This window comes from Hypanus sabinus, chromosome 12 (assembly GCF_030144855.1).
Source record: "Hypanus sabinus isolate sHypSab1 chromosome 12, sHypSab1.hap1, whole genome shotgun sequence".
Classification (NCBI taxonomy): Eukaryota; Metazoa; Chordata; class Chondrichthyes; order Myliobatiformes; family Dasyatidae; genus Hypanus; species Hypanus sabinus.
In genome coordinates this window covers 54,153,311-54,179,218 of record NC_082717.1, presented here as the reverse complement: position 1 = coordinate 54,179,218, position 25,908 = coordinate 54,153,311, and the positions used below count along the sequence as shown (strand labels likewise).

Below are 25,908 nucleotides of genomic sequence, written 5' to 3'. Positions count from 1 at the left end.
ACTGATGCCTACGTGGAGTAGTTGTATTCAATTATGGATTCCACTCCCTAAGTCCATTTAGGAGAGTATTTCCATCATCTATGTGTATAAAATTCTATTTGATTGGGAGGGGCACTTGAACCATGAAAAAATAAAGTAGTAAATTAAAAATAAAAGATGGAATTCCTGGTAAAAGCCAGGAATGTCTAACCCTTCAACTATTGCTGAGGCAGACCCCCATCTTTTGGTTAAGGCTACTTCAGCATTCTCGTCCTGTGATATTCATGGTCTTCATTTGAATAGTAAGGTTTTTCGTTGAAGGTTAAATGAACTTTGTATCAAAATGTACTTACAACTATCTTTGAAGGCATGCCTATCATTTGCACAGAGGACCTAGATCAAAAATCTGGAAACACACTGCTAATATGCAACTGGCTTGATATGCTCTTAATTACTATTCAAAATAAAAATCTATCAAGCAGTGGATAAATTCCTAGGGTGAGAAATGTATTTTGCCTATGCATGTATTCATGACATGGTACTGTTACTGAATCTACAAATTATTTGCTTACATTTATTTGTTATACAATGAACGAAGGACAATGGCAATGGAAAGTGAAATATATATGTTAATTAAAATAAATTACACTATTTACCTTCTTGCCATCTCCAAACAGTGATGGTATGTTCAGGATCGATGCCCACTGATAACAGCAGCTTGCCTGTAGCACTGAAGTTAACATAACAGACACCCTTATTATGAGAACAACGCAGGATGGAAAGTGTCTGCTTGCTTATGGCATCCCATACATGAATGGATGGAGTTGCTCCTGGTAATTGTAAAAAAGAGTATATGCATTCAATTTAAACTAGGAAAAAAGAGAAAGACATTTAAAACCTGATGGCCATTTATATTAGCTCACAAATACTTTTATTAATTAGGTGCATATAATCTGCTACAATGCATTGACAGTCTATTCATCTAGCTCGAGAAATATACACTGAATATTTATTATCCCAATGTTATCTACTAAGCATAGGGACAAACTGAACAAAACCATGGGCTGCACAACCACATGTATCTGCGCTATGAGCAAATACATTATTACAGTTTCACAATGACAAAAGAATCAGTGAAGCTGCTCAAATAAAAATAAAGACAATGATGGAATGGGGGATAAGGACAAAAGCTGATAGCCTTACCTGATGGATCTGTAATATCACCTGCATTGAGACAGCAATTGCAAATGAGGATATATTGATCCAAGATATACTATACCCTCTCATGATGAGTTATTACACAATAGTATCAAAGGAGAAATATTGACGACAAATTAAATGTGCATAATGAACACAAGGTAAAATGTGTTTTAATAAAAAGCAAAATTTTGCTCTGAAGCTAAAGAAATGATGACTTGAATATTACATTGATGGAACTATTATAGGTTTTGGACTTTAATGAATGGCTTTAATGACTTTAATTCCAAAATAATTGCCATGTATTTTAGACATTTTAATTATAAGATGAATAAACAGTAATTAGTACATCATATAACTGAATTGTTACAAATTGACATAATTAATGGACCCTATCAATACTTAAATTATTACAAAAGGTTATTCCAAGAAGGATTTAAAGACCAATAAGACAATGAGGTATATTGATCCTTTTGCTCATTTAAACTAGTATCAATGAAAATTTTGACACAATTTTCAATTCTCTTGTCTTCAATAGTTAGCGTGCTTCATTACATGATACCCTTAAAGGGATGGTATTAACATTCTTAAATATCTAAGAAAGCATGAACACTTTGTCATTATTCATGAAATGGACAATGCACAGTGGTGAGGATGCACAGTTGGACTTCACTCCTGCAACTAAAAACCCAATTTAGAGATTTTGCATGAACAATCACTGTATATCAAAGTGACTGCAGACTGGGAAAGAACTAAGAATGTGTTTAGATGGACTTTTTCTCCCACTGTTGTGGCTCAAGGCATTTCACTATTTTAAGAAGGTATGCAAACGTCCCCAGGTCAAATATTAAAATATATTTCTGGCAAACAGTAAATATCTATTCCTCTACTAAACAGGAACTATGTTATTATTTCACAATTGTGTGATCTTGATTTGCACATATTGGCAGCATATTTTACAATAGTAACCAGAGACCGCTATTGCAAAGCATGCTGCTAAGTCTTACAATAGTCTTGAGATCTTTTAAGGACAACATTCAAATGAAAATCCTTTCCTCATTTCAACATTCCATATTAGAAGTACTGCAAGTTGTGTACGTAATATAGTATTATAACAAAGGGAACAGCCATTACTCTTAAAAGGAATCAAGAGCTGTAATTGGGATTGTTGCATCCAAAAGACAGTAATAAGTAAAGAATCGCATGGGTAGAAAAGTTTTTAGACTGTTTAGTTGAACCCATTGATGTAGGTAAAAATACAGTATTTATTTTGTATCGATTGTGTTACGGTACAAGAAAACTTAAGTTAATACATTAAGAGGTTGGATTATTTGAGGAGAAAATATGAGAGATTTGCATAAAATGATAAATGTTGCTTTCATTGAAATTTATTCACCTGTTCCATAAACAATTTTTTTCAGATTGTCATAGAGTTAGAGTGAATTTAAACATGTGCAACAATATCAAAAGAAAAATTGATTTGCTAATGATGGGTCAATGAGAAAATGGAATTTGTAACAACTTGTGTTTTAAGTACTATGACAATCCTTGAGAACTTCACAATGGCATCTGCAGTACATATATACATTTGTAGCGTAAAATGAGCCAAGCACAGTGAGAACTGCTGCCTAATATTTGCAATGAATATTTAACATGGGTATGCAAAGTAGGCATATCATTAAGTTAATCAGTGCATTGTCCAGATTTAAACCACAATTCAATAAGGTTCTTGGCAGTGTGGAGGATCAGAGGGATCTTGAGGTCCAAGTCCATAGGACACTCAAGGCTGCTACGCAGGTTGATTCTGTGATTAAGAAAGCATACAGTGCATTGGCCTTCATCAATCGTGGCATTGAGTTTAGGAGCTGAGAGGTAATGTTGCAGCTATATAGGACCCTGCTCAGACCCCACTTGGAGTACTGTGCTCAGTTCTAGTCACCTCACTATAGGAAGGATATGGAAACCATAGAAAGGGTGCAGAGGAGATTTACAAGGGTGTTGCTTGGATTGGGGAGCATGCCTTATGAGAAAAGGTTGAGTGAACTCGGCCTTTTCTCCTTGGAGCGACAGGATGAGAGATGACCTGATAGAAGTGTACAAGATGATGAGAGACATTGATCATGTGGATAGTCAGAGGATATTTCCCAGGGCTGAAATGGCTAGCATGAGAGGACACAGTTTTAAGGTGCTTGGATGTAGGTACAAAAGAGATATCAGGGATAAGTTTTTTTTTTAACGCAGAGTGATGAGTGCGTGGAATGGGTTGCCGGCGACGTTGGTGGAGGTGGAATCAAAAGGGTCTTTTAAGAGACTCCTGCCTGGACAGGTATATGGAGCACAGAAAAATAGAGGGCTATGGGTAACCCTAGGTAATTTCCCAGGTAAGAACATGCTCGGCACAGCTTTATGGGCCAAAAGGCCTGTATTGTGCTGTAGGTTATCAATGTTTCTATATTTCTAAAATCTAGTTCACTGTCATCTGACTATACATGTACACAATCAAATGAAACAACATTCTTCTGGACCATGGTGCACTCACAATAAGTATACCACACACAGCACATAAAACCACAAATAAATTAATAAAATAATGTATTAGTCTGCAGCACAGGTAAAGAATAAACAGTAAACAGCTTGCTGTCCTAGTGACAAAACCTTGGTGGCGGCAGGGTATTCATTAGTCTCACAGCCTGGCAGAAGCTGTTATCCTGTCTGGCAGTCCCTAGTCCTGATGTCCCTGTATCTCCTTCCTGATGGTGGTAGGTCAAAGAGACTACAGTATGGGCGATGTTTTGGGCCCTTCATGTACAACGCTCCTGGTAAATGTCACAAATGGGGGGGTGGGGCAAGAGGGAGACCCTCTTAGCAAATTTTACTATTCTTTGTGGGGTCTTGTTGTCAATGCCTGGGAGATTCCATACCACACAATGATGCAACCAGATAGGACACTCACGATGGTGCTCCTGTAGAAAGTTGTTGGAATGGGGTCAGGAAGCCTTACACATCTCAATCTTTTCAGAAAGTGTAAACACTGCTGTGGCTTCTTGACCAGTAAGGTGGTGTTGTGGGGCCAGGTTAGCTGTCATGTGTACATCAAGGAAATTTGTGCTCTTCACTCTCTTCATGGCAAAGCCATTGATGTGCAATGGAGAGTGGTCAACTAGCACCTTCCTTAAGTCCACAATCACTGCTTTTGTCTTGTCCATGGTGAAATTTAGGTTGTTATTCTCACATCATTTGATAAAACTCTCTACCTCCTTTCTGGATGCCAACTCATCATTGTTGCTGATGAAGCCATAGTGTAGTACCATCAGCAAACAAGATGCAGCTTGAGCTGGATCTGGCAGTGCATTTATGAGCCAGCAGTGTGAACAGCAGCTGGCTGAGCACACAGCTCTGAGGAGCACCAGTGCTCAGCATGACTGAGTTTGAGATACTGCTGACAACTTGGACTGACTGTCGTCTTTCCATCAAGAAGTCAAAGATCCAGTTACAGAGAGGGCTGTTGAGTCCCATTGAGGACAGTTTACCCACCAGTCTCAGAGGGATGATCAAATCAAGTCAATGAACAGCTCCTAGTGTACTAGGAATCATTTTCTAAGTGGAACAAGATGAAGTGGAGGGGTGAGGCCATGGCATCATCAGTGGACTGGTTTTTGTGATAGGTTAATGGGAAAGGATCCAATGTAGCTGCACTTCATGGATTGTTGAGGTCAGTGCCATCAGGCTGCATTCATTTATGCCAGTGTATTTATTTTGCGATACAGCGTGGAGCAGGCCCTTCCAGCCCTTTGGGCCACCTCACCCCAGATACCCCTGACAAACCCAATTTACCCTAACTGAATGATAGGACAATTTACAATGACCAATTAACCTACCTGGTGTGTCTTTGGACTGTGGGAGGAAACTGAAGGACCTGGAGAAAACCCACACATTTCACAGGGATGATGTACAGATCCACCTTACAGAATGGCACCAGAATTGATCTCTGAACTCCCCAAGCTGTAGCACAACGTGCCAATCGCTACACTACTGTGATGTCCAGTTACCATTGCTCTCTTGGGCATCAGAATGATGGTGGGTGCCTTGAAGCATGCAGGGACAATAGTTTGTTGCAAAGAGATGTTGAAGATGTCTGTTAAAACTTTGGTTAGCTGTAGCGCACTAGTCCTCAGCACCTGGCCAGATCTGTTGTCCGGCCCTGTTTTGTGTGGGTTTACCATGGCTCGGATCCTCCTCATTTCGGTATGGCCAGACAGGGTGCCTACTCCTGAGGGGGAAAGGGAACTTTCCTTGATGTGTTATCATTCATTGTGTCAAATCGGGTATCGAAGGCATTCTGCCTATCAGGAAGGGAGGCATTGTTGTCATTGATGTGCAGGATGGACTTGTAACTTATTATTGTTTGTATACATTGTCACATGTGCTGCATGTCCCTTGTGTCACAACGGAGTCTGTGAACTTTCTGAGTATTCTCACTTTGATTTCCTGAAGGCACGGAGGAGTACAGCTCTTGCTGATCTTCGATACCTAAGCAGTGCCTGAACCTGTGCAGTCAACCATGGTTTTCAATTTGCCCCAGGCAGTATAGTGTTTAATCCCTATAATGTACTCCATGCACTTTCTTATGTAGCTTGTTACTGATCCCACATATTTATCAATGTTAACTTGTTGATTGTAGGTAACCACTTCCCTGAATATTTTGCATCACATTTATGAAACAGAAAACACTGAGGTGGCACCTTCTGTCCAGGTCCTGATCTCCCTGTAAACTAGTTTGACTCATTTAACCAGCAGTCTGTATGCAAGGATTAGCAAAATGGGTGTGTGGTCTGAGTATCTGAGATGGGGGTGGGAAGAGCAGCATTGCAGGCTCCACGAATGCTGGTATAGACCAAGTCTAATATATTCCTTCCTCTGGTTGCAAAGTGGAATGCTGGTAGAACTTTGGCAGGACAGCTTTAAGTTGGTGACTGAAGTCACCAGCAACAATAAAGAAGCCATCAAGGTGAGTGGCACAGTGCTCGCAGATGGTGATGTAGAGCTCCTGCAGTGCTTCCCCAATACTAACACAGGTGGTGGTGGGGGGTAGAAATGTAAACAGTGACAATCACAATGGCAGTGAACTCCCTTGGTAAATAGAAGGGCCTGCAATTCACCATTAAAAACTCTATCTGCGGCGAGCAGTGGGCGTTCACACACCAGTTCTTATTTATTTTGTCCCACAGATCTCTTCCATGGGTTGTACCTGAGGTCACAGCATTTCTGTCCACTGAAAGGAGATTAGGCATTCTAGCTGGATGGCCAAATCTGGAGTGATGTCCTGGAGCCACGTTTCTGTTAGGACAAGTGTGCAGCAGTCTCTCATCTCCCACTGGTTCAGACAAAAGCACAGATAATCCATTTCATTTTCACGTGATCGGATGTTAGTGAGAGAAATCACTGGGAACTCGTGTCTGTAGGGACCTGCTTTAATTCTGCACAAATACTGGCACGCTCTGTGCTTCTGCATCCTGGCGCACTTCCAACATCAGATTCCCAAATAGCTGCAGTAGGCTGTGGCGCAGTGCGAGGGCCTGTTTCACACATTAGGCCATAACTGCGCAGCACTTTCATTATCCAGCTCACCAGCAATGTAGACTTGCAGATTTTAGTATTTTTAGAGCTACTTCTAAAACTACCTTTTAGAGTTCATCATTCCACCTAATGCCTTCTCTCAGCCAAATGACCCAATAGCATTACAATACTTTGGGATTATCAACTAATTATAGCTTAGTTGCTGACTCATATTTTTAAAGAGTCTGGCAGTCTATATAGTGGTCTTCATGATTGTTTCAAAATGTAAAAGCAGATAGTCATAAGAACATAAGAAATAGGAGCAGGAGTAGGCCATCCGGCCCATCGAGCCTGCCCCGCATTCAATAAGATCATGGATGATCTCTCTGTAAACTCAGCTCCATCTACCTGCCTTTTCCCCATAACCCTTAATTCCCCTACTAAGTAAAAATCTATCTAACTGTATCTTAAATATATTTAGTGAAGAAGTCTCAACCACTTCCCTGGGCAAAGAATTCCACAGATTCACCACTTTCTGGGAAAAACAGTTTCTCCTCATCTTCGTTCTAAATCTTCTCCCCTGAATCTTGGGGCAATGACCCCTGGTTCTAGTCTCACCCACTAATGGAAACAACTTTCCTACTTCTAGCTTATCTACCCCTTTCAAAATTTTGTATGTTTCTATAATATCTGCTCTCATTCTTCTGAATTCCAGAGAGTATAGTCACAGGTGACTCAATCTCTCCTCATAGGTTAACCCCTTCATTCCAGAATCAACCTGGTTAACCTCCTCTGCACTGCCTCCAAAGCCAGTATATCCTTCCTCAAGTATGGAGACCAGAATAGCACACATCACTCCAGGTGTGGCCTCACTAGTACCCTGTACAGTTGCAGCATGGCCTCCCTGCTCTTGAATTCAATCCCTCTAGCAATGGCCAACTTTCCATTTGCCTTCTTAATAAACTGCTGTACCTGCAAGCTAATTTTTTGCGATTCATGAACAAGCGCTCCCAAGTCACTCTGCACAACAGTATGCTGCAATCTTTCACTATTTAAATAATAATCTGTTCTTCTACTATTCCTTCCAAGGTGGGTGACCTCGCATTTACCAATGTTGTATTCCATCTGTCGGACCTTGGCCCACTCAGTTAACCTATCTATATCCTTCTGCAGACTCTCCACATCCTCTGTACAATTTGCTTTTCCACTCAGTTTAGTGTCATCAACAAATTTTGCCAAGCTACACTCACTCCCCTCTTCCAAATCATCAATGTAAATGGTAAATGGCTGCGGGTCCAGCACCGACCCCTGCAGCACCCCACTCACCACTGACTGCCAACCGGAGAAACACCCATTTATACCAACTCTCTGCCTTCTATTGGTTAACCAATCCACTATCCATGACAACACACTTCCTCCGACTCCATGCATCCATCTCTTATTTATAAGCCTCTTGTGCGGCACCGTATCAAACACCTTCTGGAAATCCAAGTATATGACATCCACCTGTTCCCCTCTATCCACTGCACTCATTATGCCCTCAAAGAACTCCAGTAAGTTTTTCAAACAGGACCTACCCTTTCTGAATCCATGCTGCGTCTGTCTAATGGAACTACCCCTTTCTAAATGTTTTACTATTTCTTTCTTCATGACAGCTTCAAGCAGTTTCCTGACTACAGATGTTAAGCTAACTGGCCTATAGTTGCCCGTCTTTTGCCTACATCCTTTTTAAAAAAGTGGTGTGACGTTTGCTGTTTTTTAATCCGCTGGGACCTGCCCAGAGTCTAGAGAGTTTTGATAAATGATTGCCAACGCATCTACTATAACCTCCACCAATTCCCTCAGCACCCTGGGATGCATCCCATCACGACCAGGGGGCTTATCTGCCTTCAGATCTTCTAGTTTGCTCATCACCATCTCTTTAGTGACATTGATTTTATCAAGGTCCTCACCTCCCATTTTGTCCATAACATCCTTCTTTGGCATATTAGACATGTCCTCCATCGTGAAGACTGACACAAAATAGTCATTCAATGCCTCAGCCATTTCCTTATCACCCAATATCAAATTTCTCTTCTCGTCTTCCAAGGGACCTACGTTGACTTTAGCCACTGTCTTCCTCACAGATAGTTTTTAGATTTTAAAGTCTCTTTTAAAAACAATGCTTGCACACAAGTGAAATAGTAAGAATTCTCTTGGAACAGCACAAACCTCAGAAGGCAAGACAGGATGGTGGAAGAGGGAATAGGTGAATAAGGGCTCTCAAGATCACCTGCATACACCTTGGGTGTTCTCGTTGTTAATGCAAACAATGCGTGTTACTGTGTTTTGATGTACATGTGTTAAATAAATCTGAATCTAAAGAAGAGAGTATGCTCAAAGAGTAATATCCCAGAATCCCAAAGAGGAATAGCTTGTGAAGTCTGTTCAGACATCCTAATGTCAGCTGCTGCAATAAAAGCAACACTACAGGCTGTAAAAGTGACTATGCCAATGAAGTATGTTCTTGTGCCCTCTCAGCTGGTGCTGAACATTGACTTACTTGCCACTTCTTAGTTTTTTAAACACTGTTGTATAGATGCTGAGTGATTCCTACATCCATTTTCAACTGCTATGCAAGTACATCACTTTTGGATCTGTTTTCATGCAGTCACAAGAACCCACTCTTCTCTTCGATAACTTAGTTTGTATACATTTAACCAATGTGGATGTATGCACATGGGCCTTCAATATTTTGCAAATTTATGGTCCTGTTTTCATTCTTACTGATATTTCAGTTTCAGAATATATTGTTTTGACTTCACAATTTGATCATACTTTTATCTGTTCTACTGAATCAGAATCCCAGTGGTAATACCAAAGAATACACTCCAAAGCTAGCTGCGCCCATAATCAAACTATCTCATTACAAAACCAGCATCCACCTGACAGAATGGAAAATTGCCTAGGTTTGGCATGCTCACAAAAAGCAGAAAAACACAAGCCAGCTATTTACCACCTAATCAATGTGCTCTCAATTATCAACAAGGTGATGGAAGATGTCATTGACGGTACTGTTTGGAGGCATACACTCACCAATAACCAGATCACTGATGCCCAGTTTAGGATTTTACATAGACCAATTGCTGACCTCAAGCATCAAAGTGACCTGATAAAACTGAGGTCTATGGGCATTAAGGGGATTATACTAGAAGTGAATTTCCACAATAATGACCTCGATAAACAAAATTAGTTGCTGTTTAATTGGATAGAAATATTATGCAAAACAAGCTGTGATGTGCTTTTATGCTCTTCAAAGTTCAAATTAAATTAATAATCAAAGTATGTATATATGTTACCATATATACTACCTTGAGATTCATTTTCTGCAAGTGTTTACAGGAAAAAAGAAACACAAAAGTATTTCATGAAAAAATATAGATAAACAGACAATGAGTGACAAGCACCAATATTCAAAAGAAGACAAACTGTGCAAATAAAAGAAATACAATACTGAGAACAAAAGAAGTAAAAAGTCCTTGAAAGCGGATATGTAGTTCCAGAGTCAGTTCAGACTAGTGGTAATTGAAGTTAGCCATTCTGGTTCAGGAGCTTGATGGTTGTATGGTAATAACTGTTCCTGAATATGGTGGTGTGGGACCTAAGGCCTGTCCGATGTAGTACTGAGAAGAGGACATGGCCTGGATGGTGAAGGTCTTTAATGATCGATTCTGCTTTCTTGAGCTCTATGTAAATGTACTCAATGGTTGAGAGCACTTTGTCTATGATGAACTAGGTTGTATCTGTAGCCTTTTCTGTTCCATTTCCACATCAAGCAGTAATGCAACCAGTTAGGGTACTCACCACCAAGCATCTATAAATGTTTGTCAATGTTTCTCAAAGTTTTTGGTCTATTAAACTTCAGATAAAAATATCTACTTGATGTTAAATAAACTTTGGGTTAACACACACAGATTTGAGATGATTTGTGCAATAGGTCTAAATTATTGTTTTAGCCAATGTTAATTTCTTGTGCTGGGTTTGACAGTTCTAGAACAGTACTGGTATTCTCATTTTACGAAGGATGCAGTGGAAGCCATTTAAAGAAGATTTACTGGACTGATACCTGCAATGGCCAGGTTGTCTTACATGGAAAGATTGGAAGGCCAGGTTAGTATCCAGTGGAGAATAGAAGAGCAAGAGGTGACTCAGGTGATACATACAAGATCCTGAGCAGTCTTGCCTGGGTAGATGTGGAAATGTTTCTTCTTGTGGGAGAATCTAAATTAGGAGCCAGAATTTAAAAATAATGCTTTATGAGTGGATCTTTAAGTAAGAAATGGATTATTTTAAAGACCTCTGCCACTCAATAGTGGGAATTGAGCAAACATACAGGAAAATTGTACAGAGGTATAGTTAAACTAGATTTGTAATTTGGTGGGTGGGAGAAAGGGTAAAGTAAGAAGCTAGGAAGGGAAAAGGTCAAAGAGATAAAGGGCTAAAGAAGAAAAAAGATCTGACAGGACAGGAGAGATGGCACTTCACATGCAAGTTTGCCAGGGTCATCCATCTGGTTTCTACTTCATCAGTGAGAACCAATGCATACTGGAGACTACTTTTTGAGTGCCTTTGCTCTGTCTACTGCACAAGGCAGAATGTCCCATGGCTACCCATTCTCTTTCTGACATGTCTGTTCATAGCCTCCTCTCTTGCCATGATCAGGCTAAGCTCAGGCTAGATGAGCAACACCTCAGATTCCATCTGGGTAGCCCCTAACCAGATGGCATGAATATTTATTTTTCCAACTTCTGGTAATTACTCCCCCTTCCTCCTCCTCTCTTTCCCCATTCCTCATTCTAGATACTCTCTTACCCTTTCTCTTCTCCTCACCTGCCCATCACCGTCCTCTGGTTTCCCCCTCCTCTTTCTTCCATAGTCCACTGTCCTCTCCTATCAGATTCCTCATTCTTCAGATCTTTATCTTTCCTACCTGTCCCCTCCCAGTTTCTAATTTTATATCCTCCCCTGTTCACGCACCTTCCCCGTCATCTGGTCTCAAATTAACCTGTCACCTTGTACCCCTTCCCCTTCCTCCATCTTCTTATTCTGGCTTCTGCCTCCTTCCTTTCCAGTCCTGGTGAAGGGTCTCGACTTGAGATGTTCAGTATATATTCCCCTCCAATGATGCTACCTGACCTGCTGAGTTCCTCCAGCATTTTTGTGTGCTGTATGTAGATAGCCTGACTAGAGAAGAGGCTACACTCGACCAGGAATGAAGCCAGGCAGTGGGCAAATTGTCAGCGGTGGAGCACTTTGTGAGCAGTGGCCATAATCTGTTCTAATTATGGGAAAAATATAGAGCTGGTTCAGAATTTCAAGTCCTAAACTGGGGCAAGGTTAATTTTGATGGCATTAAACAGAATTTATGGATGTATGTGTACACTTAAGAATGAAAAGAGGGTTAAAGGGGATAAGAGATATCCATGGCTGATAAGGCAAAAAAAATCTGAAATGATTCTGGAAGTATTAAGGGCAAAAGGGTAACTAGGGAGAGAGTAGGTCTCTTTAAGGGTTAGTGTGGTCATCGATGTATTGCACCACAAGAAATTTGGTTTTACTTCTTGTCTACATTTACCATGGAGAAGGACATGGAAACCATTGAGTTCAGGGAAGAGAACAGCATTATCCTGAAATTTATCAACATTATGAAAGAGGAGGTACTGGCAGCTTTGAAGCAGTTAAAGGTAGTTAATTTCCTAGAGTCAGACCAGGTATATACTGGTAAATTGTTGGAAACATGCAAAGGAATTGCTGGGAACCTGGCAGAAAGGTTGTATCCTCATTACCCACTGAAAGATACCAGAATATTGGAGTATGGTTAATGTCCCTGAATTTAAGAAAGGCTAAACAGACTTCACGCTGGTGAAAAGGCCCCTGGAGGAGATTCTAAAAATATTTATTTGAATTTCAAAGGCAAGGAATGACTAGTGATCATCAGCATGGCCTTGTGAGTGGGAAATAACATATCACAAATTTATTGGAGTCTCTTGAAGAGGCAACTGGGGAGATAAATAACAGCAAGACATTTGATAGTGTCTACATGCACTTTAGCAAAGCCATTTACAAAGTACCACATGGTAGGCAGGTCTATAAAGTTAGAACATACGGGATCCAGGATGAAATAGACAACTGGATGTAAAATTGGTGATAGGAGACAGAGGTGGTAGTGGAGGGTTGCTTTTCATATTGGAGGCCTGTGACCAATGGTGTGCTACAGGGATCAATGCTGGATCCTTTGTTGTTTGTCTTTTTTATTAATGATTCGGATGAGAATGTAGGTGGCATGATTAACATGCATGCAGATTACACCAAATTGGTTGGATAATGGGCAGTGAAGGAGGGTAGGATATTGATCAACTGGGAAATGGATGGTGAATTGGCAGATAGAATCGAACTCCAACAAATGCAAAGTGATGCACTGTGAAGGTGTAAACAGTGAATGACAAAGCCCTGAAGAATGTTGTTGAAAAGAGAGATTTATGCGTACAAGTATATTGTTCCCTGAAAGTGGTGTCACAGGTAGGCAGGGTGTATGGCATGTCTGCCTTCATTGCTGTGGCACTAAGTACAAGAGATGAGATGCCATGTTGCAATTGTACAAAACATTAGTTAAACCATACTTAAGTATTGTGTGCAATTCTGGTTGCCCACCTTCAGGAGGAAGCTATTAAGATAGAAGGGGTAAGGTACTGAAGTTTAGTTTTCCTGTTCATTTGTCATGCTATTGCTCTTCATTCCGCTTCTTCCAAAGAAATTTTAAAAACCAGGCATAAAAGACTATTGTTATGAATTTCCTCAGAACTGTTCCAATTGCATTGAGCAAAAAACTGAAATGGAATCCAAGTAAATGGGATATTCTAATGACAGGTTTGCAGCAAAGTGGGTACCACTCTGAGAAAATTCTTGGCTGAGCTCTTGAGTAATCACTTATTCTTCTCTACTCTTTGTGATGCCCTTCACCAGATCTTGTTTATTCACCTACTTAAAATAATTGCAATAAAAATTCACAAAATATCATTCAAATACTATGTTAACATATGGATAAATACAATAGATCTGATTTGTAGGTTGAAATTTAAACTTTTCAAGAAGTTACTTAACAATAATGAAATTCTATAGCTTAGTGATGTAGTAATATGTCTTACCTATTTGTCCAGTTGCCACAATATTTTTGTATTTTGGGTGTTGGTTGACAGTTAAACAAAGTATATCATCTGTATGTTCCACATAAAAACTCTGCAGACCTGATCAAAATAATTTCAAATGAAATACAATATAAACTACAAAATTATAAAGCTGAAATGTTGATATTTAAAGTTCACATGGAAACAGATTATTAAATATTGAAAAGCACTGAAATTCTCCAAATGCTGTTGAGTATGGGGTTAATTGAAAATTTCAAACTAAGTTGAAGTTTCAAGAGTCAAGGTATGCAGACAGGGTTAAAACACCCTAACCAAACCTCAGAACAATGTGGCTAATTTCTGTTCATATGTAACTACACTAAGTGCAAGCAAATGTATATTTAAAAAAGCATGCCGTAGACAAGGAATTCAATTAGCATAAATAGATAAAAATGTGAATTGTTCTTTAAAAAAATCTGTTGTTAACTTGTTTCCAAAAATAAATGTTCTATAAAAGGATGCAAAAGATAAAGCAACACACACAAAATGCAGTTGAAACTCAGCAGGTCAGGCAGCATCCATGGAAAAGAGAAAACAGTCGATATTTCAGCTCTTTCCCAAAGATGCTGCCTGGCCTGCTGAGATCCTCCAGCATTTTGTGTGTATTGCTTGGATTTGCAGAATGTGCAGATTTTCTCTTGCTTGCAATTGATAAATCCTGCCAAGCATGTCTTCCATGGAAGGTTAGAGGGAGAATCTGTCAATATTAGAGAGCACTAGTTTTTTATTTTCAAAACTAAATAATTAAGATGAGGCAATATATAAAATAATTTTAATGCAGATTAATATTTGCAGCTGCCAATAAACCTAGGGGTGTGGCTAACAGTAAGGATAATGGCATCAGCAGCTAGATATATGCAGACCAACAGTTTAGGCAGTTGTGTGCAAGATGGAGTTTAATACAGAGTGTGAGGTGATGCAGTTTGGAGATGGGTGGAGAGAGGCGATATAGTCTTACTGGCATAAATTTAAAGTGTACAAACATAGGGACAAAGGAATGAGAATGAATGAACATGTGAAAATAACAGAACACGTTGGTACTAGTTAGCAAAAGCATTTTGGGCATCATAAATTGAAACTTTAGTAATTAGAAACATTAGCTACCAAACAGAAAGATGTGCTGAAACTTGAAGCAGCTCTTATTAGGCAACAAGTTATTCTGTTCAATTCAGATCACTACACTTTAAGAAAAATATTTTGGTCTTTGAGAGGGTGTAAAGGAGAATAGTTTCAGTCTGAGGGCTTTTAACTATGAGTTCAATTGGAGTAACTGGAATTGTGTTCTTTGGAGCAAAGGAGATGGAAGGGAGATTTGATAGAAATCTACAAAATTATAATAGATTTAGAAAACAAGAAAAGTTGTTTACATTTACTGATTACATAAGGACTAAAAGACACAGATACTAGATATTTGGCAAAATATATTTTGCTAGCAATAGGCAGGTAGGGAATGGTATTGTGGGGGAAGGGCACTGAAGGAGGAAAACAGGTATGTGAAAAAGTTGGCATGCTTGATATGTTGAATGGCATTCTCTTGTGTGGTAATGATTCAATAGTTCACTTATTAATGCAGATATGTTTAACAAGCAATGCAATATTTTTAGCATTGTTCAAGGATGCCAATTTACCAAGTGACAAACTATATTTTGTAGAAGCTGTAGATTTTCAAGCTTGACAACTGTCCATATTGGAGACACTAAGACCAAGTACAATTCACAAGTGCAATAACATTTTGCATTAACATCAAAAGCTTTTCAAAATATTACATTCATAATATAATCATACATAGAATACAGAAACATTACAGTACATTAAAGGCCCTTCAACCCATGATGTTGTGTAAACTTTTAATGTACTCTGAGGTCACTCTAACCCTTCACTTCTACAAAGCCCTTCATTTTTCTATCATCCATGTGCCTACCTAAGAGTTTCTTAAATGTATACAATGTATCTGCCTCTAGCAACACCTCTGGCAATGCATTCCCACATTCCCTGTGTACAATATTTATGCTCTGACATTCCCCCCCTCCCCATACTGTCCTCCCATCATCTTAAAATTGTGCCCCTTCATATTAGCCACTGCTGCCCTTAGAAAAGTCTCTAGCTATCCACTCAAACAATGCTTCTATCATCCCGCACACTCTTACAAAGTCACCTCTCATCCTCCTTCACTCATAAATTCTATCTCTTTTGATTTTCTCCAAATGTTTGGCCACCACTGAAGTAAAAACTATAATTCTGGGAGTCTTCCTTAACATCAATCGGTTCTAGCATACCAACCTGTTTTGCACTGTCCTCACAAATGTCAAGGTTCTTCTCAGTGGTGAATACTGAAGCAAAGTATTCATTATGGACCTCCCATACCTCTTCCTCCACCAGGCACATGTTTCCTCTTCTTTTCCTGATCATTTCTAGTCATCCTCTTGCTCTTCACATTCATGTAGAATGCCTTGGGGTCTTCTTTAATCCTACTCACCAAGGTCTTCTCATTTCCCCTTCTAGCTCACTTAAGCCTATTCTTAAACTCCTTCTTGGCAACTATATAACTTTTTAGAGCCCTAAACATAAAGTACACTGCAGATGCTGTGGTCAAAGCAACACGTACAATACACTGGAGGAACTCAGCAGGTTGGGCAACTTCAGTGGAAATGAGCAAAGTTTTGGGCTGAGACCCTTTGTCAGGATTGAAGAGGGAGGGGGCAGGGGCCCTATAAAGAAGGTGGGGGGAGGGTGGGAAGGAGAAGGCTGGTAGGTGCCAGTTAAAAGACCAATAAGAGGAAAGATCAAGGGGTGGAGGAGGGGAAGCAGGGAGGGGATAGGCGGGAAAGGTGAAGAAGGAATTAAGGGGAAAGCACTATGTGTAGTAGAAGAAGGCAGAATCATGACAGAGGTGATAGGCAGCTGGAGGAGGAGGCAGAGTGAAACTGGGATGGGGGAAGGGAGAGGGAAGAAATTACCAGAAGTTAGAACATAGAACAGCATATTACAGGCCCTTCGGCTCACAATGTTGTGCCGACCCTCAAACCCTGCCTCCCATATAACCTCCCATCTTAAATTCCTCCATATACCTGTCTAGCGATCTCTTAAACTTCACTAGTGTATCTGCCTCCACCACTGACTCAGGCAGTGCATTCCACACACCAACCACTCTCTGAGTGAAAAACCTTCCTCTAATATCCCCCTTGAACTTCCCTCCCCTTACCTTAAATCCATGTCCTCTTGTACTGAGCAATGGTGCCCTGGGGAAGAGGCGCTGGCTGTCCACTCTGTCTATTCCTTTTAATATCTTGAACACCTCTATCATGTCTCCTCTCATCCTCCTCCTTTCCAAAGAATAAAGCCCTAGCTCCCTTAATCTCTGATCATAAACCATACTCTCTAAACCAGGCAGCATCCTGGTAAATCTCCTCTATACCCTTTCCAATGCATCCACATCTTTCCTATAGTGAGGCGACCAGAACTGGACACAGTACTCCAAGTATGGCCTAACTAGTGTTTTATAGAGCTGCATCATTACATCGCGTCTCTTAAACTCTATCCCTCGACTTATGAAAGCTAACACCCCATAAGCTTTCTTAACTACCCTATCTACCTGTGAGGCAACTTTCAGGGATCCGTGGACATGTACCCCCAGATCCCTCTGCTCCTCCACACTACCAAGTATTCTGCCACTTACTTTGTACTCTGCCTTGGAGTGTGTCCTTCCAAAGTGTACCACCTCACACTTCTCCGGGTTGAACTCCATCTGCCACTTCTCAGCCCACTTCTGCATCCTATCAATGTCTCTCTGCAATCTTTGACAATCCTCTACACTATCTACAACACCACCAACCTTTGTGTCGTCTGCAAACTTGCCAACCCACCCTTCTACCCCCACATCCAGGTCGTTAATAAAAAATCATGAAAAGTAGAGGTCCCAGAACAGATCCTTGTGGGACACCACTAGTTACAACCCTCCAATCTGAATGTACTCCCTCCACCACAACCCGCAGCCTTCTGCAGGCAAGCCAATTCTGAATCCACCTGGCCAAATTTCCCTGGATCCCATGCCTTCTGACTTTCTGAATAAGCCTACCGTGTGGAACCTTGTCAAATGCCTTACTAAAATCCACGTAGATCACATCCACTGCACTACCCTCATCTATATGCCTGGTCACCTCTTCAAAGAACTCTATCAGGCTTGTTAAGCACGATCTGCTCTTCACAAAGCCATGCTGACTGTCCCTGATCAGACCATGATTCTCTAAATGCCCATAGATCCTATCTCTAAGAATCTTTTCCAACTGCTTTCCCACCACAGACGTAAGGCTCACTGGTCTATAATTACCTGGACTATCCCTACAACCTTTCTTAAACAAGCGGACAACAGTCGCCTCCCTCCAATCCTCCAGTACCATTCCCGTGGACAACGAGGACATAAAGATCCTAGCCAGAGGTTCAGCAATCTCTTCCCTCACCTCGTGGAGCAGCTTGGGGAATATTCTGTCAGGCCCCGGGGACTTATCAGTCCTAATGTATTTTAACAACTCCAATACCTCCTCTCCCCTAATATCAACATGCTCCAGAACATCAACCTCACTCATATTGCCCTCACCATCATCAAGTTCCCTCTCATTGGTGAATACCGAAGAGAAGTATTCATTGAGGACCTCGCTCACTTCCACAGCCTCCAGGCACATTTCCTACTTTTATCTCTAATCGGTCCTACCTTCACTTCTGTCATCCTTTTGTTCTTTACATAATTGAAGAATGCCTCGGGGTTTTCCTTTACCCTACTCACCAAGGCCTTCTCATGACCCCTTCTTGCTCTTCTCAGCCCCTTCTTAAACTCCTTTCTTGCTACCCTATATTCCTCAATAGACCCATCTGATCCTTGCTTCCTAAACCTCATGTATGCTGCCTTCTTCCACCTGACTAGATTTTCCACCTCACTTGTCACCCATGGTTCCTTCACCCTACCATTCTTTTTCTTCCTCACCAGGACAAATTTATCCATAACATCCTGCAAGAGATCCTTAAACATCAACCCATGTCCATAGTACATTTCCCTGCAAAAACATCATCCCAGTTCACACCCATAAGTTCTAGCCTTATAGCCTCATAATTTTCCCTTCACCAATTAAAAATGTTCCTGTCCTCTCTGATTCTATCCTTTTCCATGATAATACTAAAGGCCAGGGAGTGGTGATCACTGTCCCCCAGATACTCACCCACTGACAGATCTGTGACCCGACCCGGTTCATTACCTAATACTAGGTATGGCATTCCCCCTAGTCGGTCTGTCAACATACTGTGACAAGAATCCATCCTGGACACACTTCACAAATTCTGCCCCATCTAAACCCTTGGAACTAATCAAGTGCCTATCAATATTAGGGAAGTTAAAGTCACCCATGGTAACAACCCTGTTATTTTTGCACCTTTCCAAAATCTGCCTCCCAATCTGCTCCCCGGTATCTCTGCTGCTACCAGGGGGCCTATAGGATACCCCCAGTAGAGTAACTGCTCCCTTCCTGTTCCTGACTTCCACCCATACTGACTCAAAAGAGGATCCTGCTACATTACCCACTCTTTCTGCAGCTGTAATAGTATCCCTGACCAGTAATGCCACACCTCCTCCCCTCCTCCCCCCCCATCCCTTTTAAAGCACTGAAATCCAGGAATATTGAGAATCCATTCCTGCCCTGGTGCCAGCCAAGTCTTTGTAATGGCCACTACATCATAATTCCATGTATGTATCTAAGCTCTCAGTTCATCACCTTTGTTCCTGATGCTTCTTGCATTGAAATACACACACTTTAGCCCTTCTACCTTACTACCTTTACACCCTTTATTCTGCTTCTCTTTCCTCCAAGCCTCTTTATATGTTACATCTGGCTTTACTCCATGCACTTCTTTCACTGCTCTATCGCAGTTTAAACTTTCCCGAACCATGCTAGCAAACCTACCCAGACGGTATATGAGGTGTTGCTCCTCCATCCTGAGTTTGGCCTCATCATGGCAGTAGAGGAGGCCAGGTATGGACATATCTGAATGGGAATGTGAAGCAAAGTTGAAGTGGGTGGCAACCGGGAGATCCTGTCTGTTGTGGCGGATGGAGTGGAGGTGCTCGACAAAGCGCTCCCCCCAATCTGTGTTGGGTCTTGCCAATGTAAAGGAGGCCGCACCGGGAGCACCAGATGCAATAGATGACCTCAACAGTCTCAAGGGTCTTGGCCCGAAATGTTAACTGCTCGTTTCCACAGATGCTGCCCGACCTGCTGAGTTCCTCCAGTGTGTTGTACGTGTTGCTTTTAAACCTTAAGTAAGCTTCTGTCTTCCTCTTGACTATACTGTATGTTTCAGATCTCTTGTCAGCCATACCATCTGCTCTTCCAATCTCCAAGGCTAAGGTACTAGTCAGCAAGTTGTGGTCACTGTCTCTGAAATGCTCACCCATCAAGAGATCTGACACCCAACCTGGTTTAATGCTTAGCACCAGACCCAGTATGACCTCTTTTCAAGTTGGTCTGACTACATATTGAGCCAGGAATCCTTCCTAGACACACCTAACAAATTCCATGCCATCTAAACCTTTAGCACTAAGGAAGTGGCAATTAATATATGGGAAATTGAAGTCACCATAACAATAGCCCTGTAATTTTTAATACTATTGTAACATCTGTCTCCTGATCTGTTCCTTGGTCTCTCTGTATTATGGGGAGGGGGGTGTTATAGAATACTCCCAATAGAGTATTTCCCATTTCCCATTTCTGATTTCCACCTATACTGACTTAATAGACAATCCTTCCACAAAGTGCTTCCTTTCTAGCAGTGATACTATCCCTGATTAGTGACTTCCCGTCACTTTTTCCTCTTGCCCTGTCCCTTTTGAAACATCTAAACCCCTGAACATTCAGCAGCCATTCCTGTCGTTGTGACAATCAAGTCCATAACAGCCACATTATAGTTCCATGTACTGATCCATGCTCTAAGTTCATCACCCTTGTTCCTGATACGTATTAAAATAGACATACTTCATCCGTACATTCATTACCTGATGACAGATTCTGAACAATGCCTGCAGCTGCTGTGTGAAAAATAATATCAGTTCCATCATTGAGATAATGAAGATTGTTGCGACAGTCAAAGCCTCTATATCCAAAAACATGTTCCAATACAAATTCCTGAAATCAAAAAATCAGTTACTTAATATGAATTGAGATAATTTAAAAGGTGCATATTTTGTTATGTAACCAGAAAGTTTGGGACTGCAGTTGCCCAAATACTGAAGTAAAAACCTTTCCTTTCAACAGCTGTATTTGCTCTTCCAGATTACTTTGTTACTTACACAGAAAAACTCACTTGTATATTTAAAAAATAAGAAAATGCTGGAAACACGCAACAGGCAGCATCTGTGGAAAGAAAGAATAATTTCTGTTCTATTTCTGTACTTGTTGACTCATTATGAGCAGTAATCCTAAGGTTCCTGCTTTTAAATCACTTCCCCAAATCCTGAAAGTTCTTCTACATATTGCTGGAACGAAAGAACACCACAATAATTGATTCTTTACTCCCTCTTTTCAAGAACTTCTGCATTATTGCTCCTAGAAGTTAAATAATTCAATCTTATAGTAATGAAAGCTAATGTGTGATTTGCCTCTTAACTGCTTCCTGCAACTGTGTTAACTTTCAGGATTTTCTTACAAGAAATCTCAAATCCCTCTGCAAATTGTCAACTATTTTCTAACCATTTAAACAAATTTGCTTTTCCATACATCCTACCAACTGAGATAATTTACATTTACTCAAGGTAGTTTCCAGAAGGCAAATGCCTTGCATGCACTACTGTTATGAATGTACCACAGCTATGAGGGGGCCGAAGGGTGCGGGGTAGCCCCCTCCTTTCTGAGAATCGCAAGAGCATTATTGGGTTGGGTCAGAGGACCCAGGAAATGAGAGAGAGAGAGAGACATGGCCATTGTCTCCTGGAGACAACGTTTGTGGATTGGGGACTATGCTACGTGCAAGCCCTCGGGCAAAGTGGGCTGGTTTAGAGAGAGATTGTATCACCCCAACCTGACTGACATCTACTACCCGGGAAGTTAAGATAAAAGAGGGGCTGTAGGGACAGCCCCTCAGATGCACCAGAAGAAATGCTAGCGATCCCGTAATAGCGGGAAGCCATTTGAAGGAAGCCACGTGCATTCAGTTCCCTTGCCTGGGGGCTGGTGGCTGGTACCACGGAAAACAACTTGGAACTAACAACAGGGAAACGACTCAACGGATTGGCCTCATAAAAGACCCAGGCAAGTTTAAAACCGTCTCTCTTAAACCCAAAGAGCTGCAGCTTGAAAGGACAGTGACTTTTATCTTTCCATTGGACAATACAATAAATATCCCCTAGACAAATGATAGAGCTATTGCTTAATTGATGATTATTATTATACCCGCGTTTTTAGATTGAGTATTGATGATGTATTTTATCTGAATGTCTGTATTAATCTTATTTTTGTGCCCCTTTATAAATAAAGACTTTTAAAAATAGTACCATCAGACTTCAACGGACCTCTCTATCTTTGCTGGTAAGTGATCCAGTTACAGGAATTTCGTAACAATTGGGGTTCTCGTCACGAGATTTGAAACCAAATTGGGGAGCCAGTGAATCGGGCTTGTAAGTCCAAACTTGGATCTGGTATGCGAGTAGCCAGACGGGAAACCAGCAAAGATGGACGTGGATGAATTTATAGAAAACCCGACTCTGGAGGCGCTAGAGGCGGCCACCAAATCAGACTTGGAAAATTTGGCGAAGGGGTTAAACCTCGCAGAGGTGAGGTCGTCAATGAAAAAGTGGGAGGTGCGAAGGGCCATAACTCAGTATTACATTGAGAAGAATGTGTTTGCAGCTGAGGTTTTGGAAAATATCCCTGAAAAGGTAGCAGCTAGTGGGATGGCTCAGTTAAGAGTTGGAGAAATTAAGGTTGGAACATGAAATTAAATTAAAGCAGCTGGAAGCAGCCGAGAAAGAGAGAGAGAGATATAGAGCCGAGAAAGAGAGAGAGAGAGAAAGGGCCAACAAACAAAGGGAGCATGCGCGCCAGCTAAAGGAGTTAGAGGTGAAATGGGATCAGGAGCTCCAGCTAAGGGCCTTAGAGGTGAAAAGGGAGCAGGAAAGAGCTGAGAAGCAAAGAGAGCATGAACTTCAGTTAAAAAATCTGGGAGCAGCTGAGAAGGAGAAGGAAAGGGCTGAGAAGGAGAGGGAGGCAGAGAGACAGAGGAAACATGACTTGGAGATGGAGAAGTTAAAGCAAGAGCAATGCAGTCAGGGGTCAGACCGAGAGGAGCGGTTTGATGTTAGTCGGGCGTTGAGGTTAGTACCCCCGTTCGAGGAGACGGATGTTGATAGTTATTTCTTGCTTTTTCAAAAGGTGGCAGTGAATCAGGAGTGGGCCAGAGCACAGTGGGTGGCGTTGTTACAAAGTGTGTTAAAAGGGAAGGCACAGTGGCCATATGCGGCGTTGTCCATGGAGGGGGAGAGTTATGACAAAGTAAAGGTGACCATTCTCCGGGGTTACGAGCTAGTACCTGAAGCATATAGACAAAAGTTCAGAAATTTACGGAAAGGGTGGAATCAGACGTATACCGAGTTTGCCCATGAAAAGGGTGTGCTCTTGGACCATTGGTGCATCGCAGAAATAGTGGACGAGGATTATGGGCATCTCAGGAAGTTAATTTTGATTGAGGAATTTAAAGGTTGTGTTCCGGAGGAGATCCGGATGTATTTGAATGAGAAGCCGAATAAGTCCATCTCAGAATTTGCTAGGTTTGCAGATGAATATGCCCTAACCCACAAGACAAAGTTTTCCTCGAATAAAAGTTCCCCGAGAGACCGTGGGAACGATCGAGAAAGTCCGCCGGCTGAGGCAGAGGTCCCGCCGGGAGCTAGTGGTAAGGTTGAGGGGGAAAGGCCAGACGGCCAGAGATTTCAGGGTTTGACCTGTTTTAATTGTGGGAAGAGCGGGCATGTTGCATTTTGCTGCTTTGCTCCGAGGAGGGAGACGGGAAAAGGGAAAGTAGCAGACCCTCTCGGATGTGCAGTGGTAATCAGTAAATCGACAAGAGAGCCCCGGGCAGACAGAGTACGAGAAGGGTCTGAGACTTGTCTGTCACACGGAACCGTGTCTTTGAGGAAGGGGGACCCACCAATTCCCATACGAATCTGGAGAGACACAGGGGCTGAGCTGTCGTTGATCAGCAGTAAGGTACTAGAATTTGGTCGGAAAACGGGAATGGTAGCGGTGAGGGGAATAAGTAAAAGGATAGAAATGGTGGCCTTACATGAGGTCATTATGGATTGTGAGCTGGTGTCTGGACCCGTTGAAATAGGGGTGCCATCAGAATTCCCGAGAACTGACATGGACGTCCTTCTCGATAACGATTTAGCAGGTGGTAAGGTTTAGGCAGCCATGACGAGGACTGGCCGGTCGGTGCGTGTTGAGGCTCCGCCCCTAGAGTCCCAGATCTATCCCGCATGCACGGTCACTCGCAGCATGTCGAGAAAGGCAGCTGAGAATGAGAGCAGTTTAAATCTGGCCAGTTTTGATTTGGCTGAGACGTTTCTACCGACCCTGTACCACGTGGGTTTAGAGGGTGGAAAAACGGATACATTTAATATCCTCCTGGCCTTTAACCTCCTTCATGACCTACCTGTCTGGCTTTGGATCAGCTGCAAAATCTTCATGCCAGCTTCAGATCATCTTCATGAAGCACACCCTAATCGCCAATTAAACCCATTGTGGCCTCCTATTTCTACCTCCACTAATACCTATCAACTTTTCCCTGATCCTCGGGTACAGCTTACTGATCCAGGCTTTCTTACAAGCAGGTGACTGGGAAAGATAACTTTATTATTATAAATTATGCTATTAAATTCTGTAGGATATCTCTGCAGTTCTGCCACCAAATGGTTCAACTTTCCGCAGTTTGGCTGATTGTTATTAGTCAGGTAGAATGGGGAACAAACTAGATCCTCAGTTATTAACAATTCATTTTAATTTATTTTAAAGGTGTTCATGAACAAGTATATTGAAATCTGAATAAATTATCATGTACAAGTTATTATGAACTGAATACTCACCAATTTAAAATTTCAGATATAACTAGTATGATTGCTTTTGGAAATGCAAAAATAGCGAAGTCCTACTCTAAATGTATATAGCTCTGGTGAAACTAGTCTTGGAATACCTTTGCAGTTCACAAAACGTCTACATCCAATGAAAGATCTATTTGGCTTGGAGTTTGTTCAGTATAGATTCACAAAGTTAATTCTTTTGATTAGAGATTTGATGTGAGGAACAACAAAAAAAGATAAATTCATTGTTGGTTGAAGGACTGAGAGGAGATCCCATTTATGCAAACAAAATTAATTATGAGATTGACAGATTAGACACCACACCCTCTGGAAAGTTTGGAATCTGTTGACATTGGTATAGGCTAAGGCTGGGTGTACATGCCAGGCTAAGATGAGATTCAGGAGAATGTAGATCTTTGGAATTTTCCTTCATTAAGGCTGAAGTATGTTCTATTGTTGAGCATATTAAAGAATCAGAACAAAGTTGAGCAAAAATGAAACTGAGGAATATGAAGAATGTGAACTTAAAGAACAACCACAATTTTATTGAGTAGTAGAACAGGCTCAAGAATTCACCCGTGTTGCCTCAAGAGACCTCTTGGTCTATTTCTGAAATTTTTCATGCTTTAATAAAATAATAAAGAACATGTTAGGAGCCATTCCAGGCATACTTAAAAATGAAGCATCAAGTAAAACAAACTTGTATATATGACAAGTTGTGTCACATGCAATGGGCTGAGCAAATCAATCCCAGAACTGATTGATCAAGTTTACATATTGCTACATCCAGTCACAACTGGTAGCAAATGCAACACACATAAAGTGCTGGAGGAACTTCAGCAG

At 41.3% G+C, this 25,908-nt stretch overlaps 1 protein-coding gene across 2 annotated transcripts in view; it reads right to left on the bottom strand.

Annotated features, from left to right (window-relative positions):
* The window catches only part of LOC132402888 (echinoderm microtubule-associated protein-like 6), a 352,621-nt gene that overhangs the window by 32,036 nt on the left and 294,677 nt on the right, over positions 1-25,908 (bottom strand). The window contains exons 29-32 of one of the 2 annotated variants that reach the window (XM_059985945.1): positions 20,992-21,121; positions 13,917-14,015; positions 1,192-1,203; positions 636-818 (exon numbers count right to left, since the gene is read on the bottom strand). In XM_059985945.1, the coding sequence (XP_059841928.1) occupies positions 636-818; positions 1,192-1,203; positions 13,917-14,015; positions 20,992-21,121 (424 nt within the window). The remainder of the gene's footprint in view (positions 1-635; positions 819-1,191; positions 1,204-13,916; positions 14,016-20,991; positions 21,122-25,908) is intronic. The other variant, XM_059985944.1, reaches the window with a different exon arrangement.